This window comes from Rattus rattus, chromosome 8 (genome assembly GCF_011064425.1).
Source record: "Rattus rattus isolate New Zealand chromosome 8, Rrattus_CSIRO_v1, whole genome shotgun sequence".
In the NCBI taxonomy this organism is placed as follows: domain Eukaryota; kingdom Metazoa; phylum Chordata; class Mammalia; order Rodentia; family Muridae; genus Rattus; species Rattus rattus.
Window position 1 is genome coordinate 98352381 of NC_046161.1, and position 17999 is coordinate 98370379.

Consider the following 17999-nt stretch of genomic DNA (forward strand, 5'->3'; position numbering starts at 1 on the left):
TATTATTTAAAACTTTGTAAATACTCCTTTAATAATGCATGGGAACTTTAAAAATCCAGAGCTGTACACCAAAGGAAACTATAGAGTAGTATACTTAACAGCACTGTGGCAGAAGAGGAGCATATCATGAGTGTTATGCACATTTTATTTATACAGGTAACACTAGAGTTTGAGCTCTGGGCTCATGTAGATAAATTAAAGTGCTAAATAAAAATTTTGACTTACTGTGATTACATTAAAATCTTCATAATCAAGTTCAATTTTCTTGAGACAAGGATCATTCATTTGTAAGAATTCAACAAGAGCTTACTTACATACTTAGCTCTTATATAAACAGGCCTAAAAGTTTTTGTTTTACCAGAAAATATGAGGGTTTCAAAGTCTAGCAAAGCCTCTTCTGAGATATTCTCTTTGTTTTAGAAATGAGGCCTCAAAAAGACCTCTGTCAGGCACTCTCAGTTCAAAGTCCTCAGTTAACATAAATTCCTTCACTACAATCTAGACTCTTTCTGTTTGGTGATTAATAGAATGTATTTCTCTTTCCAGATTAGCCATTTTAACTCCCTCAATAATTATCATGGGTTTGCTTTCTCTGTTTCTTCTTCCTACATTTTCTAGGAGATAATGTAGGGTTTCAATGCTGAGCTCAGACATGGAAAAACATTATTTGAGCTTAGCTAGATTTGCAGTACATCTGCAGCATGTGTTTCCCCTATATAGAGAGCATCTTCACTGAAACCTATTCCTGTGAATGCAGTTTCTCATTCTGCAGCACCCTCATTTGACATTTAGAAAGATTTAGTAGGTGATCTGAAATCGGGTGAAGAAATTAGTCACATGTTAGATCTTCAGATGAACGCTCTTTGCCTTTAAGAGGCATCATGTCAATTGTGAGATGTCTCTCCATCTACAAGTCATAGGCCACATGCAAGGCCACTAACACTGAGAGATTATCACAGCTTCTTGAGCTCAAGAAGCTTTTTGTTTTGTTGTGTTTGGTTTTTGTTAGCATCTTGCCAATCCTCTAACCTCTGTCTTCTAACTAGATAGTTATTAACAGACATAAGCCAACTATGCCTAGCCAGTGAGCTTGGAATATCTTAATTATCACTGAAATAGGTCAAAGAACCTACAAGGGTCCAAGTGCTTTAAATTGTGTCACACTCTGTTTTCGTCCTCAATAAATTAATTCAAATTAATAAATGTAGACAGTTTTTATTTAGTAAAAATAAATAAAGTTGGTTTGGAGAACACAAAAGGCAGTATAGTATGAGATTTAGTTTAAATGAGTAAATTTGCCTTCTGAGATGATGGCTTTATGAGTGGAGACCAGGAGTAAAAACATGGTTATTTGGGAAAATCTAAAGTGCAGATGAGAGTAGGAAATGATGCTCCATTTGCTATGCAGCAGAGGACTGGTTAGTTTATATGCATTTACTAACAGGCTCCTCTAATCTGTAGATTTGGCAGATGCCATGGACATCATAGATTTTGTATGCAATAGCTTATAAGATCTACATTAGTAAAAACTACTTGATTTTTCAAATAAAATTTCAATTAAAATCCATAGCTAATTGAAGGTCTCTACAAATATTTCATTAAAGCTTGAAGGAAACATAATTCAATTTCTATTCTCACCAGTGGAGGTGGGGGCAATATGAAGTAATGTTTGTTTCCAGAGTGACAATATCCCTACAGAAGGCCATTGGTTAGAGTCAGCACATAAAGGGTAAAGAGAATTTGCACATACTGTAAAAAGGGCACACATTCTTTCTATCTTCTCTGGATTCCTTGGCCCACCGTTCTTGTTCAGTCTCACCAGAAACCGTTCACTGAAATGTAGGAAAGAAAGAGACAGAAAAATATAATGAGCTACATATTCTAGCCATATATAGAAAAATTCCTAAATGCTTGGGAAATAGCTTATTATGCTAGGCAAGTATAAAACCATGTGTATCAGCAAAATACCTTATTTGTTGTGCCAAGCAATTTGCAAGAGATAGTCTTAACCTCCTCATAGATGTTTAGTCTATGGGTTGAGGTTGTATGTCTAGTCCTCTAAAGTTGTGAGTGTCTTGAGACTAGCAACGAGCTTAGACTCTTCCAAAAGTTCTCCTCAAAAGCAGCTTAGGTCAATTCTACAGTTGTTATTGTAGTAGCCTTGTTCCTTGACCTGAGCACTTAGATCACTGTAAAAAGATGTACCACACTACATCTAAAAGAAGCTATATTATCCAGTTTACAGCTTCATATATATAACTCTGGAGAATTTTTTTAGGGCTTTAAGTATTATATACTGTTTTTTAAACTTTAAGTCTTTGTAAGTATTTTTCCTCTTCCTGCAATCAGAATTTAACAGAGCCAGTAAATATTTTATTCTCAATTCATATAGACTATTCCTGTAGGAAATTATGGAACAAAACACATCAAAAACAGCATTTGCAAAATTTAGAGAAATATTCCCTTGCTCTCTAAACTTCTTCCCATCCCAGATCAAAATCTTCTTCCTGCCTCTTTCTCCTGAGGCTCCTTACCAACTGTAATGGCAACACTAAGCCACAGTGGAAACAAACTATGTGATTATAAAGTAATGTACTCCCTTTATGTGCCTAGCTATACTCATTAAATGTGGTGATATTAGCAAAAGGGTGGCATTAAAATATTACACTTAGAATAATAAGATATATGCTCTCAAGTTTGATAGTTTTTCATATACTTATTTGCTTACTAAGTAAAGAGTTATACATTTCTATGAGGTAGTATGTTCTATGTGGGAAGACAAATGTGAATAAAATATATACACAATACTTATGCTTCAACAAGGTTTTGGACCTAGTAGATAGATGTCCATAACCAAGCATAAAAAGTTGTAAATTTGAGGGTCTTCTCCAGAAGGAGTAGATGAAAATAAGAAAGAAATACATATAGAATGAGGGAGCATAGTATGGAAGGTCCTTGAGCCTACAGAGAGCTCCAGAGAAAACAGAAATGTTAAGCACACTGGATTGTCTTTCCAATGGGAAAGATGAAAAACCTGTTCTTCCATGCAGAAAGCTAAGAACAGAAAGTGATTAATAGTCTGCTGATCTGAGTTATCTGTTGGGCCAGCCACATCGAGCTCCTACAACCAGGACCAGAGGTGACCAAAAACATAAATGACCTCTGTGTGTCTACTTGATGGCCTAACCCTCGCAACTTAAGCTAGAGTCCATCTTCTTGGAAGAAATGACATACAGATATGAACAGTTGAGTTTCAATGTATAACTGCACTTCCTTGTATACCAGTGGTAGTATTACACCAGGAAGCTTCCCCCCCCCAAATTATACTGGGCTTAAATCCACTGGGAGTAAACTGCCTGTCATTAAAGCTCCCCAAAGTCTGATCCAGATTGATGGAGTCAATCTGCACCAGCTTTTATTCTTATCTCTTCTCAGGATTTACTCCCTGCCTTGATACCTGCACGGATCCCCTCAGAATGAGAAGAAGAGAATCTTTTTGCAGAATCCTAAAGGTATTGGGATTTAAGAAACAGATGTTAAAAACAACCTAGATGACAAACATCAATACAGAAGAAAAATAAGGACAAAGGGATGCTATTTCAGTCAAGACTGTAGAGAATCACCTGAGCAAAGGATAGACCTGTGTGCCAGACTTCAGAATAATGGCATTCCAGCATCAAGAGTGGCAAGACGCCACAGGCCTCGCCCCGATGAGGAAATCACTGCAGTGAACGTCTGCAAGCAAAGGCGTTTGAAGGGTTCTGTGGGACGCACGGACACACTGCACTTTCTACAACAAATCTGAGGGAGGGGGTTGCAAGGGTGGAGGGCGGGTACAAGGCGATGGGGAAATAAGTGGGACTGGCGTACATGATGTGTTATTCACAAAGAACCAACAAAAAGGTTTTTGAAAAGAGAATCTTGTGATGACTTTGGGGAGAGCTGTCTTAGTGGAACACTAGAGAAGGATTGCTGTGTGGGAAAAGAGAACTTCAAACAGCAAAGCTACAGCTCTCTGAAAAGCACTGCTGTAAACGGAGAGTGATGTATGTATTTTTAGTTAATAGTCACATGTAGTCAAGGAAGGTCTAACCCACATGGACATAGTCAAATGTCTCTTAATAAAGTTACCAAGACAATTACAACCTGAATTTGGTTCCCAATTCTTTTTTTTAAAAGATTTATTTATTCATTATATATAAGTACACTGTAGCTGTCTTCAGACACAACAGAAGAGGGCATCAGACCTCATTACAGATGGTTGTCAGCCACCATGTGGTTGCTAAGAACTCGGGATCTCTGGAAGAGCAGTCAGTGCTCTTAACCACTGAGCCATCTCTCTAGCCCAGTTCCCAACTCTTATTATGTTGAGCAGCTCACAACTGCCTATAATATTAGTTCCATGGATTTAACACCTGCCCTTTGCCAGGGGAAACACACATGGCACATACACACAGATATGACACATAAATAACATATACAAATAAATAAACATCCAGGAAGAAGCACAGTAGATTAACAAATAGTACTTAATAATTCATATTAAAAATGAATTTCATCCTTATCTATAACAATTAACTTGAGTGAATTACATACTTAAATATTTAACAGGTCAAATTATAAAATAATAGAAAATAAAGTCAAAATACAGGATAAAAAATAAAGTCTTGTATCCTGCTGAAATTTATGTTTTCATGTTTAACATACAACTGAAAACACTTTGTGGCCTGAAATTATTAGGAAGATGTTATAAATCACAGGCATGATAAATTTTATACACTATCTCCTTTTTGAAACAGGATGCTAGGATGAAATAATGAGGTACTGAGAAAAAATGTTTACCAAACATCCATCTAAGAAAAAATTGTATTGAGAATATATAAAGAATTCAATTCAATGATATGAAAAATCTATTTAAAAATGGAAAAGGAAGGGTGGAGATGGTTCAATGGTTAAAGTGTTTGTTATGAAAGCAAGATGACAGAGATTTGGATCTGCAGAATCTATATAAATATGCCTCTCCTGTAATTCCAGCCTTAGAAGGCAGAAGGCAGGAACAGAGAATCCCTGAGCAACATGGTTAACTAGACTCTAGTAGGCTCTAGAAACAATTGAGAGAGACTTTGTACCCCTCCCCCAGAGAGAGAGGGGGAGGAGGGGGAGGGAGACAGACAGAAAGAGACAAAGACAGAAAGAGAGAGACATAGACACAGACAGACAGAGAGCTCAACTGATCTCAACCTCAGGCCTCTATACACATATGTTCATCCCCACATACAACTGTACCCACATACATGCAAACACATATACTGCACACACATACACATGGAAAAGACAAAAACATGAAAAAAAGATTTGAATAGCTCCTTCACCAACGAATGAACAGGGATGAAAAGTAAGTGGGGAAAAATATTATTAAACTGAATAACTGCTTACATTCCTCTGAGGTTTAAAAGTAATTACGGTCACAAGACAAATTGATTCATGAGATTTTCTTTTTTAAAAAACAGCATCTCATGATATATTCCTGGCTGGAATGGAATTTACTATGTAGAGGAATATTACTGAACTCACAGACATTCACTTCCATTGCCTCCAGAGTTAGAATTAAAGGTATGTGCCAGTAGTGGTATAGCTGGGACTTCAGGTAGAACTATTTCCAATTTTTCTGAGAAACCACCAGATTGATTTCCAGAGTTGTACCACTTTGCAATCCCACCAGCTATGTACCAGTGTCCCCTTTCTCCACATCTTCTCCAGCATATGTTTTTGCTTAAGTTTTTGACCTTAGCCTTTCTGATTGGTATAGAGTGGAAGCTCTGGGTCATCATGATTTACATTTCCCTTACTTAGGATGTTAAACATTTTTTTGTTTTGTTGGACATTTTCATTTACATTTTAAATGTTATTCCCTTTCCCAGTTTCCCGGTCATAAGGCCCCCATCCCCTCTTCCTCCCCCTTCTTCCATAAGGGTGTTTCCCCTTCCCAACCACCCTCCTTTCCTGCCTCCATGTCCCAACATTCCCCTACACGGCAGAGTCCAGCCTTGGCAGGACCAATGGCTTCTCCTCCCATTGGTGCCCAACAAGGCCATCCTCTGCTACATATGCAGCTAGAGCCATAGGTCTGACCATAGGTGCTCTTTGGGTAGTGGTTTAGTCTCTAAGAGCTCTGGTTGGTTGGTATTGTTGTTTTTATGGGGTTGCAAGACCCTTCAGTTCCTTTAATCCTTTCTCTAACACCTCCAAAGGGGACCTAGTTCTCAGTTCAAGGGTTTGCTGCTAGCATTCCCCTCTGTATTGGTCATGCTCTGGCTGAGCCTCTCAGGAGACAGCTATATCAGACTCCTGTCAGCATGCACTTCTTGGTCTCATCAATACTGTCTACTTTTGGTGACTGTATATACATGGGCTGGATCCCCAGGTAGGGCAGCCTCTGAATAGCTATTCCTTCAGTCTCTGCTCCAAACTTTTTTCCATATCTCCTCCTATGAATATTTTTGTTTCCTCTTTCAAGAAGGATTGAAACATCCCCACTTTGGTTGTCCTTCTATTTGAGCTTCATGTGGTCTGTGGATTGTATCTTCGGTAATTTGAGCTTTTGGGCTAATATCCACTTATCAGTGAGTGCATACCATGTGTGTTTTTCTGTGATTGGGTTACCTCACTCTGGATGATATTTTCTAATTCAATCCATTTGCCTATGATTTTCATGAAGTCATTGTTTTTGATAGCTGAGTAGTACTCCATTGTGTAGATGTACTATATTGTCTGTATCCATTCCTCTGTTGAAGGGCATCTGGGTTCTTTCCAGCTTCTGGCTATTATAAATAAGGCTGCTATGAACATAGTGGAGCATCATTTGGGTATATGCCCAGGAGTGGTATAGCTGGGTCCTCAGGTAGTACAATGTCCAATTTTGTGAGGAACCTCCAGACTTATTTTCAGAGTAGTTGTACCAGTTTGCAATCCCACCAACAGTGGAGAAGTGTTCCTCTTTCTCCACATCCTCGCCAGCATCTGCTGTCACCTGAGTTTTAGTGTTTCTTGGACATCTGATTCCTCTGTTGAGAATTCTCTGTTTAGCTCTGTAGCCCATTTTTTTAATTGGCGTATTTGGTTTGTTGGAGTATAACTTCTTGAATTTATATATTTTGGATATTAGCCTTCTATGAGATGTAGACCTAAAGACCCAGCTATATCACTCCTGAGGATATACCCAAAAGATGTTCCACAATATCACAAGGATATGTACTCCACTATGTTCATAGCAGCTTTATTCATAATAGCCAGAAACTGGAAGCAACCAAATGTCCCTCAACTGAATAATGGATACAGAAAATGTGGTTCATTTACACAACAGAATACTATTCAGTTATTTAAAACAAGGACATCATGAATTTTGCAGGCAAATGGATGGAAGTAGAAAATATCATCCTGAGTGAAGTAACCCAGGTCCCAAAGGTCATACATGGTATATACTCACTGATAAGTAGGCATTAGCCAAAAAGTACAGAATACCCATGATACATCTCATAACTTAAGAAGTGAAATAAGAAAAGAGGCCCAGGTGAGGATGCTTCACACTTAGAAGGGGGAACAAAATAATAATGGGAGGCAGAGGGAGGGAGGGACCTGGGTAAAAGAGGGACCTGGGAAGGGAAGGAGAAAAGGGGGGCAGGATCATGTATGGGATGGGGGAGACAGGAAAGAAGCACACAGGGCCAGGAGAGTGAATGGAAATATGCAGCTGCCAGGGGTATGGGGTAGGGGGAACCTCTACAAAGTACCAGGGACCTGGGATCGGGGAGGTACCCAGGACTCATTGGGGGTGGCCTTAGCTGAAATGCCCAACAGTGGGAAATGGAACCCAAAGAGGCCACCTCTAGTCATTAGACAGGGCCCCCAGTGCAGGGATGGGGTCACTCTCACATCTTCAATTATTTCAACCCAAAAGTGTTTGTGTCCAAATGAAATGCAGGGATCCAACCCATGGGCGGGCACCAAATCCTGACACTATTACTGATGCTATGTTGTGCTTGCAGACAGGAGCCTAGCATGGCTGTCCTCGGAGAGGCTCTACCAGCAGCTGACTGAGACAGATGCAGCTAACCATTAGACTGAGTTTCAGGACTCCTATGGAAGAGTTAGGGGAAGGGGATGACCCCATAGGAAGACCAACAGTGTCAACTAACCTGGCCTCCTTCCCAGAAGCTCCCAGAGACTAAAGAATATATACACATAGACTGATCCATGGCCCCTGGTACAATATGTAGCGAAGGATTGCCTTGTCTGGCCTCAGAGCAGGAGGATGTGCATACTCCTATAGAGACCTGATGTCCCAGGGAGGGGAATGTGCAGGAAGAGCACTCTCTCCGAGGCAAAGGGGAGAAGATGTAGGGGGAAGAACTCTGTGAGGGGGGCCCTGGGAGGGGGCAACATTTTGAAGTGAATAGATAAATAAATCATAAGAGAGTTAAAGGTATGTACTATCACACCTGACGCTACACATAGATTTTGATCAACACCAATATATTCACATGACAGCAACAGGTCATTCTTTCCCTTAAACAACAGGTTAAATATTTTGATTTACTACTTGATCTCTTTCAAGAGAAGAGAGATGATTAGTATTCTTCCCTTTGTTTTGTTGAAATAGGATGTTGACTATTTCTAGATGGCTTGTAACTTGTGATGTAGGTTGGACTATACATAGCAAATCTGTAATGGTCCTCCTGCCTCTGTCTCACCAGTGCTCAAATTACAGTCCTGCACTACTGCTTTCCCTGTTTTCTCTCTAGTGAGATACATTACAAGAGAACCCTACATTTAGTTGTCTTTATAACGATGAACTAGGGACAGACACTATTTGAAATTACATTAATTTCATATCTTAAAACAAGTCTTACAAATTAAGTCCATAATTTGAATCTGTGACAAGTCTAATGTATCTTTATTTTTTTTCTTTTTTTCGGAGCTGGGGACTGAACCTAGGGCCTTGCACTTGCTAGGCAAGCGCTCTACCACTGAGCTAAATTCCCGGCCCCGTATCTTTATTTTAAGATCACTTGCTTTTCTGAACATTGTTAACTCCTGAGTGGCACTGCATTCATATACCTCACTGCTGGCAATTAATTCATCCCCACAGCAAAAGCTCCGTGAATGAGGTGTACAAAGCAGAGACAAAAATTGCTCATCCTAACTGCAGTCTTTCTTAAAGACTTAGTTTTAGAAATAAATGCAGTTTCCTCAAAGAAAATCAGTTGAATTCTCCCAACGCTTTCAATTTAGTTTTTATGCTTCTTGTCTGGTAGTCACTAGAGAAAGATGCTCACCACTTAGCATCTCTCATGATAACTGGCCAGGTACTTGAAAACTGGCAAGTAGCCCCACGGTTGTCCTACGTTGTATATCCTAACAGATTAGGGCATCTAATATTCCCTCCTAGATTCATTTCTTAACTTAGATCGTTTAGCTTTATTTTTCAAGTTCCTTAAGTTTCCCTTTGCATTAACACGGATAGAGCAAACATACCCAAAGGGTCTGTTTCATAAAAGCAACCAGAGCCCAGTGCCATGGCCTCCAGTTTCATTTTGATTTTCTGCTTTCCTCTTCTATTCAACAAAATCTTACTGTTTGCAAACACAGGAAAACTAAAGAGCAGAGTTATTTTGGTGGCATCAGAACATGTCTGTAACAAACGCAGGTTCTTCCTACAATCTTCCCAGCCCTTCCCTTTTACTTTTTCAACAAATCTTCACTGACTTTCATCATGTTTTTAGAGCTTGGAATCTAGCACATCCTTTTCCAGGGTCTAGCTGGGTGATTCTCCCTGACCTTCTCTTCCACATGCCCCCCTAAACCAGCCATGTCTATTTTGGGGTCAACATCCAGTTCCCTGGATTTTTCAGGTCACCCCTATTTGCATAGCAATTTACCTTTAAGATTCCACCAGGACCCACCCTGCTTACCACTGACCCACACACTGGTGCACTTTACCTAACCTATCCACCCTGCCAGACTACCATACCCTTCTCCAGGTCTAGTTCATTGAATCTGACTCTCCCCTGCATACATCTGAGTCAGATGTTGTCTGGGACTCCATATCTAGTGCCTAGGCCTAGTCTGGCTATTCCTGCTTGCACAATAACTAATTTCTAGACTTCCTCTACTCCCAATCCACATTCTAACTTCACAACCTCCAATACCATACCTAACCTCTTCACACAGTTAGATCTACCCTAGGCAATTCAGGCTTGGACCAGGAGACACATCCTGTATACAAGTTCAGTTCCTTCTGTCCACCTGACTACTTCATTTTACCCAAGCTATTTCCTATATTAGACCCAACTTGCCTACACATCTTTTCTGCCTTATCTATATAATTCTTGAAACAAAGAAGTTCACATACTCAGATCTCATTGCAAATATATGAACAATATGAAAGATCAAACCAATTGGTAGGTTTTCTCTAGAACCTACAAATACTGCAGAAATGTTTGCCAGCACACTCCCAAATTCCTTCTATGAAGTCAGAATCACTCTAATACCAAAATGAGGTAAGGACACAACAACTAAAGAAAACCATAGTCTAGTATCTCTGATGAACCTGCAATACTTATAAACAGAATATGGACATATATAAATATTATTCACCATGAAATGCAGGGATGGTTCACCACATGCTAGTCAATAAATATAATAAACATATAAATGAACTCAAAGACAAAAATCATATGATCATCTCAATGGAGGTAGGAAAAAAGCCCTTGACAAAATCCAACACACCTTTATGATAAAATTACTAGTAATTGTGGATCTACAGCAAAAATAATTCAACATAATAAATGCTATAAACCCACACCCAATCTCATCCAGAAATGGAAAAAACAATCCAAAAATTCATATGGAACCACAAAAGACCCCAGGTAGCCAAAACAATTCTGAGATACAAACAAACAAACCAATAAACAAACAAACAAAACAATGCTGGAGGGATTACCACTCCTGACCTTAAAATAAATTACAGAAGCAGAATAATGAGAACAATATAGTACTGGCACAAAAACAGACAAGTCGATCAATGGAACAAAACTGAAGACCCAACATGAGCATCCATAAATTCAGCCATTAAATATTTGACAAAGATGCCCCCCAAAAAGTGTGTGTGTGTGTGTGTAGGGGGAAGCATCTTTAACAGATGCTGCTGGGAAAATCGAATGTCCACATGCAGAAGAATGAAATTAGGCCAGTAACTATCACTTTGCATGAAAATTAACTCCAAATGGATCAATGACCCAAATGTGAAGTTCAAACAATGACATTGGTAGAAGAAAACAAACATAAGGACTCTCCCACATGATACAAGTGTAGAAAAGAACTTTCTGAACAGGGCTCCATTTGCCCAAAAACTAAAACCAATAATAGATCAGAAGGATCTCATAAAATTAAAAACCTTCTGTGTCACTAAACAATTAGGTGAGTGGAAAGGAAGCCCGCAGAGTGAGAATTGTTGCCAGCTGTACATCTGACAGATGAATATTCTCAATTATAAAGAATATAAAAAGAACCAAAAAAAAAAACCCTAAGGATAAAAGTTCAAGTGACCTCTTCAATAAAAGGCCAGTACCTAATAAGAGAGTTCACAAAAGCTGGGGCTGTGTGGAGGCTAAGAAATATATCAAAAGGTATTCACCATCCTAGTGATTAAGGAAATACAAATCAAATCAACTTTCAGAATTCATTTTGCCCCAGTGAGAATGGCAAAGATTAACAAAACAACCAACAACAAATGCTGGAAGGGGTTTAAGGGAAAGGGAACCCTCCATCAGTGTTGCAAGGAAATCACTCCTTGGTATATGCCACATTCTACTCTGCAGACACTTATTCCCCCATGCTCACAGCTGCTCTATTCAAATAGCTAGGAAATGGAAAAGGAAACAACCCAGAAGTCATCCTTCAATGATAACTAGATAATGAAACTGTGGCATAGCTCTTCTATGCGGTACCCAGAGAAATATCAGAGGCTTCTAGCTCCAAATCTTCTGGGGTGTGTGTGTGTGTGTGTGTGTGTGTGTGTGTGTGTGTGTGTGTGTGTGTGTGTGTGTGTGTGAGAGAGAGAGAGAGAGAGAGAGAGAGAGAGAGAGAGAGAGAGAGAGAAGAGAGAGAATATACATACGTATCCTGGAATAACTGCAGAAATCAGGAAAATAAAAAGGGACTGTTCCTTGAATAGGTGAGTTGAGGAGCAATAGAGAGATCACAAGGCTGGAAGTGATCTGACTGGGAAAGGAGGGGAGTTCTAAGTAGGGAAGGGGAGAGAGATAAATACAGAAAGAGGAGTGATGAAGGTAAAAATAACAGTAAGGATATTTGATAAACTCATAAAGAATACTATTAACTATCTACCTAAATACTGAAATACATATGTCTGTGTATAAGCATAAGTTTATATATTTATATATGAATACATAGTTTAAACAGTATTTTCTCATCTGAGTTGACAGTGTTCCTTTGAAGATTCAAGGATGACAAGATAAGGAATGTAAAGCCCTCCTCTGGAGCTGTTGGTCAGGGTTGTCCAAAAGACACTGTACCATTGCTCTAAACACTGTAGACTATTGCTTTTATCCTTTGCTGTTTCCACTGAGGCAGAAAGTAAGTCTTTACTGCTGAAGATACCATGCACAGAGTTCACAGACCCGATTTGGAGCTGACCTGAATGGCTTCTCCCTGAGAATTAGCTTTCATGATACCAGAAGCTATGCAAGCTTCCAAAGGAGAAAATTAACCAACAGTTTTACATAGCTCTGATGTCTATGAACTACAACAACTAGCATGTCACAATAACCCTATGGGTACAGTAGTGGCAGGCATACTTTCCCCCTCCAATATAATATTGGCACACACACTTTGGTGATAACTAACAACTCCCTAATCAGATGTAAGACCTGCTTAGCAAGAGGGAAACAGAGCTGGTACTGGAAACCTAGCACACTACCCAGGCTTGTGAAGTCATTGATCTTAAAAAAGAGCCTATAACCACCACTTTACTAAACAAACATAATCCCTACCTACATTTTAAATACTATCCTTATACCCACAGACAAGTGTGGTCCTCACCTCTCATCAAGGAAACTTCTCTTTGCAACAAACATAGAGACCATTACCAATCAAAATGCCAGGTTATAGGGCACAGCCCCAATACATACATTTGCAAAACAATTTCCAAACCTAAAGCTCAGGGAACACTGCAGAAAGAGCAGAGAAGGTCAGGAAGCTTGCCGTGAGGCTGTGTCTCCTAGTCATGAGACATTCATAAAGTCTTACTAACATGAGTGAGTAGACATAAGCTAATCAAATACAACAACAGAATGTTGAAGTGGGTGAAGGAAAGAATACAAGGCCCCAACCCTTAACAAAGAACACAGACAACTATGGATTGCCGAGAGTGGGAGAAATAGTCTTTCCCAGAGAAAACATCAATTAGTTACTAAATACCAACATACATAAGTAGCATACAGACTCAGCAGGTTGTATTTAGTGGAGAGAGAGAGAGAGAGAGAGAGAGAGAGAGAGAGAGAGAGAGAGAGAGAGAGCACAAGCACGTGTTTGCGCGCATGTGTGTGCACACATACATATAGAACAACATGAATTTAAAAAAGAACAAGGATGGATATTGGATATACAGGATGTTTTGGAGAGAGAAAAAGGAAGGCAGAAATGATATAATTATAATCTCAAAAAAATTAGTTTAAAAATCAACGTTAAGCTAGAAACATAAAAACAAAATTATTCTTTATCAAGTTTCTGAGTCTAATAAGACACAAAGAGAAGCCAAAAGCAGAAATATAATGTAAAAGTGCTACACAGTAAAGGGACTCTGGCCAGCCCAGTCTGGAAAACATGGCCTTACGCTTCCCCCCAATTCCCTCTGCCATAAGATTACATTCCTAAAGCTAGCCACCAAGGTCTATTCCCTTATTTGGCCACTTCCTCCTCCAAAGGCCGACTATGACTACCAAGCTTCAGTTATCAAAGCATTCAAGTTCATATGCTCAATTAAAATTAAACACTTCATCTTAAAACAGGGTTTCCTCCTTTTTCTTTACAAACTGCCATTTGCCTATGGCCACATCTGTCTCCCATCCATCCAGAGGTAGTTTTTTTTTTTTTTTTTTTGTCCCCTGTCCCCTCTCTTGTTCCCTTCCCCCTCTATCTTGTCTTTTTTTCTCCTGTCTTAGTCTCTTATTCCCTGCTCTATGTCCCCTTAGGGCAAATAAATCTCCCTTGTGCTGAGAACTTTGCTTTGGGGTCCTGAGCAAATAGTTTTCCTTTCACAAAGAAAGGGATAGACCAACTGCTGGGGAGAAAACAGGCAGTCACAAAGAAGTATTCAAACGTGCTCCTGAACCACCACTAGCCTTTTATCACTTGGCAAGTAGTAATGGCAAAAAGAAAAGGATTTGAAGAGACTACAGTCAAGAGACCCTGAAGTATGCTGTAGCTTGTCCCATGAGGATGCTCAGAGCATGAGTTTAAAAGGCACTGGAAAGCCAGAGGGTAATCAATGGTGTTGTACAGCATTGTAAAATCATATATGAGGGTTCTTCAAACTTGCTTATTATGACTAGTTGGAAGCTTGTTTTAAGTGTGTATCTTGGGGTACCTCCTCAGGTATTCTACAGCAGAATCCCTTCAAAAGATGAACCCTGAATGTTGTTTAACAATTTGTATTTTAAAAATTGTTGGGGGCTGGACAGATGGTTCAGTGGTTAAGAGAAGTGACTGCTCTTCCAGAGGTCCTGAGTTCAAATCCCAGAACAAAACCCTCTGTAATGTGATCTTGGTGCCATCTTTGGTGTATAAGCATATTCAGGCAGAACACTGTATATATAATAAATAAACAAATCTTTAGAAAATTGTTAGGCATGGTAACTTTAAATAATATTTAAGTCTTAGCTCAGTCTTGAAAGCTCAACCCTGAGAAGCAGCACACAATTACAAGTGTTTAGAATGGTGTCACAGACAACATGGAAGTCAGGTTAGTGACACAGGAAACCATGTCAATCCCAACAAGCCACTGTGTAGTTTTAGGACTAAAGAGAAGAACAGATCTGAGATATATTTAAGGAGACAGAGTTGAGAGCGTTGACCATTTTAGCAATTGGCTGGATGTGGCAGAGTCAACCAAAGAGGTTATAAAGAAGAGAGGCAGAAAATTCATATACATGTTGAATTTGAGGTGTGGGACATGTAGGTGAACAGAAAACCCCAGCCTGAAGTTCAGCAAAAATGTAGATTATACTCTAGTATGAAAACACGTTAGCTAGCCTATCACCTATATGGGACACTTCAGTTCCTCTAAATACGAAGTCTATGCCCACCTCCTACTCCAATACTTGTGGAGGCACCTCATCTATTGACAGGACAAGGACACAGCAGCTGCACTAAAAGAGAGAAATAATGGTGGCTCCTTATTTAGAATAGACTCTTGAATGCTACACAATGCCAGAAAACAAGTTATTTTAATTTTTTCTAAGGGAGTGACATATGAGTATATCTCTTATTATAAACTTATAGTTATTATAATACTTTTGTAATTATAACAACTGCCTTTATTTGCTCTTTAGAAATCATATACTTCTTATGAAAATTAACTCAACAGCAGCTTACTGATCAATTATGTTGTGGCTATAGTTACTTATACTCATGAATAATTAATTCTCTTCCCTCAGGATCAAGCTCCTGGCTGCAACAGTACACAGATGAGTCAAAAGTCATGGAACAAGGTGAGGCTCAGCTGACAGGACCACACAATGCTAAGTCATTTATCTTTGTAATCTCCAACATCCACAGCAGTGTACAGAGCAGCCAAGTTACCTTGCGAGCTGCATGGTATGATAATGAAGATTTATAATTACTTTTATGTCTGTTAGCTAAAGTTAAGCAATCTAAAGTAGCGACAGAAAAGTAAACACACTGGCTCTTGATGAGAGAGAGGGGGAGGAGGGAGAGAGAGAGGTGTGGAGGGGCAGGGAGGCAGGGAGGCAGGGAGGCAGGGAGGCAGGGAGGCAGGGAGGCAGGGAGGCAGGGAGGCAGGCAGGCAGGCAGACAGACAGACAGACAGACAGACAGACCAACAGACCAACAGACAGACAGAAAAGCAGTGTTAGAAGAGAAGTTGTCCCTTTAATTCTGGGACAGACCTTTTGCCTCATATAAATGCATCCTTCCTAGACAAATGCTTTACAGTGTCTCCAAGTAATCTAGACATAGCAATGCAGAACAAAATGCTAAAAGAACAGATGAGCGAATGATAAATAAATGATGAAGAAAACAATTTAGCTAAGACGTCTTTAATCATACAGAATCCTATACTCTCAAATTTCCTGAGTATATACAAGCAAGCAATCAAGTACTAACCCAGAAAGAATAGCATACTTAAAAAAATCACTATCATTGATAATGTCATTTAACTTTTCCTATTTATTTAGTTATATTTTTATTTCTTCAAATAGGGTCTCACTAGTACAGACTAGCCTAGAACTCACTATGAAATCAAAGCTGGCCTAAAAGTCTCAGGAATCCTCTTTCCCTCACTTCTCATGAAGTGGGGTTACAAGTGTGAGCCACCACATTAAGTTTTTTGTTCTCTTCAAATTTATTTACTATAAAACTCAAGATTTACACAAATGCTAACGTATGGCTGGTGCCTTTTATAAAAGGTCATGTTCTAAATAATCATGGCATTTCCTATTGATATATAGTAACCGGAAAAAGACAATCTCAAAAACTCATTCTATCCATAAAGAAGATAAATTAAACTTAAACATTTAACCTCCAGAGTTCAATGTACAAGGCTTTTATATAACACAGTGAAATGAAACAAATATACCCCTCTTCCATCACAAGGTGAATGGGTTTGCTTCACCGTGGACCTTTACTATGTGTAGCCTCACTGTAGGCTAAAATCAATCATAATTTGGAGCTATTAACTAAACTAAACTCGTTTTTTGTTTAAGTTGATTATATTCAGTGTTTAGTGTAATAATGATGCTAACACACTTTTCACTTGTCAGAGTTAATATGGATTGTTAGCGGCTGGTGAGGTGGTTTAATATTAAAAAGCCCTTGCTATTCTTGCAAGAGGATCCAGGTTCAGTTCACAGAAAGCACATGGTAGATTGCAAAACCCCATAAATCCACTTTCAAAACACCTGACAATCTCTTCTGGCTTCCATAGGTACAAGACATGCATGTATATACTCACATATATTCATTAGAAATATTGTCAATTTGACAAAATTTACAATCACCTATGTCACAAATTCTGGGAATGCTTATGAGATTCTAAACTGAATAAAGATGGGAAGATCCACGTTTACTATGAGCTGAGCCAGTCTAAGGACTGGGGTCCTAGAATAAGTAAAAAGCAGAGAGTGAGCTGAGCATAACCATTTCTCTTTCTCTGATTCCTTCCCACAGATACAAGGTAACAGGCTGCCTCATACTCAATCTGCCATGCCTACCCAAGCATGATGCGTTGCATCTTCAAACTGTGAGCTAAAATAATCCCTTCCTCCCTTTAATTGTTTTTTTTTTGTTGGGTATTGTATTATAGCAACAAGAAAAGTAACACACCCTTAATTTAAAAATTTTGGTGATATTATTTTAAAACATTACAGTAATACAGCTAATTACACTATAAAAACAAGATTCTGGCCTGCCTGGTTTATCCAAAGCATGTGCTCATTTAAACTGTCCTTCATATTGTAGTAGTTAAATGGTAAATTAAGACTTAGATTGCAAATAGTGACTTCCAGGATAAGACATCACATCCTCTGTGTTCTGAGGGACAAGGAGAAAGGAATATGATCCGGTATTGGAAGGGGAAAAAAGGACTGAAGCCCTGAAGGCCAACAGAAAGAATGGAAACCCTGTAGGAGGACCAGCAGTCTCAATTAACCTGGACCCCTGAGATCTCTCAAACACTGGAT

General features: G+C 39.1%; 1 protein-coding gene across 1 annotated transcript in view; it reads right to left on the reverse strand.

Annotated features, from left to right (window-relative positions):
- Dock3 (dedicator of cytokinesis 3) overlaps nt 1-17999 on the reverse strand; it is a 341809-nt gene that overhangs the window by 143853 nt on the left and 179957 nt on the right. The window contains exon 10 of the mRNA XM_032910506.1: nt 1751-1832. Coding sequence (XP_032766397.1) covers nt 1751-1832 — 82 coding nt within the window. The remainder of the gene's footprint in view (nt 1-1750; nt 1833-17999) is intronic.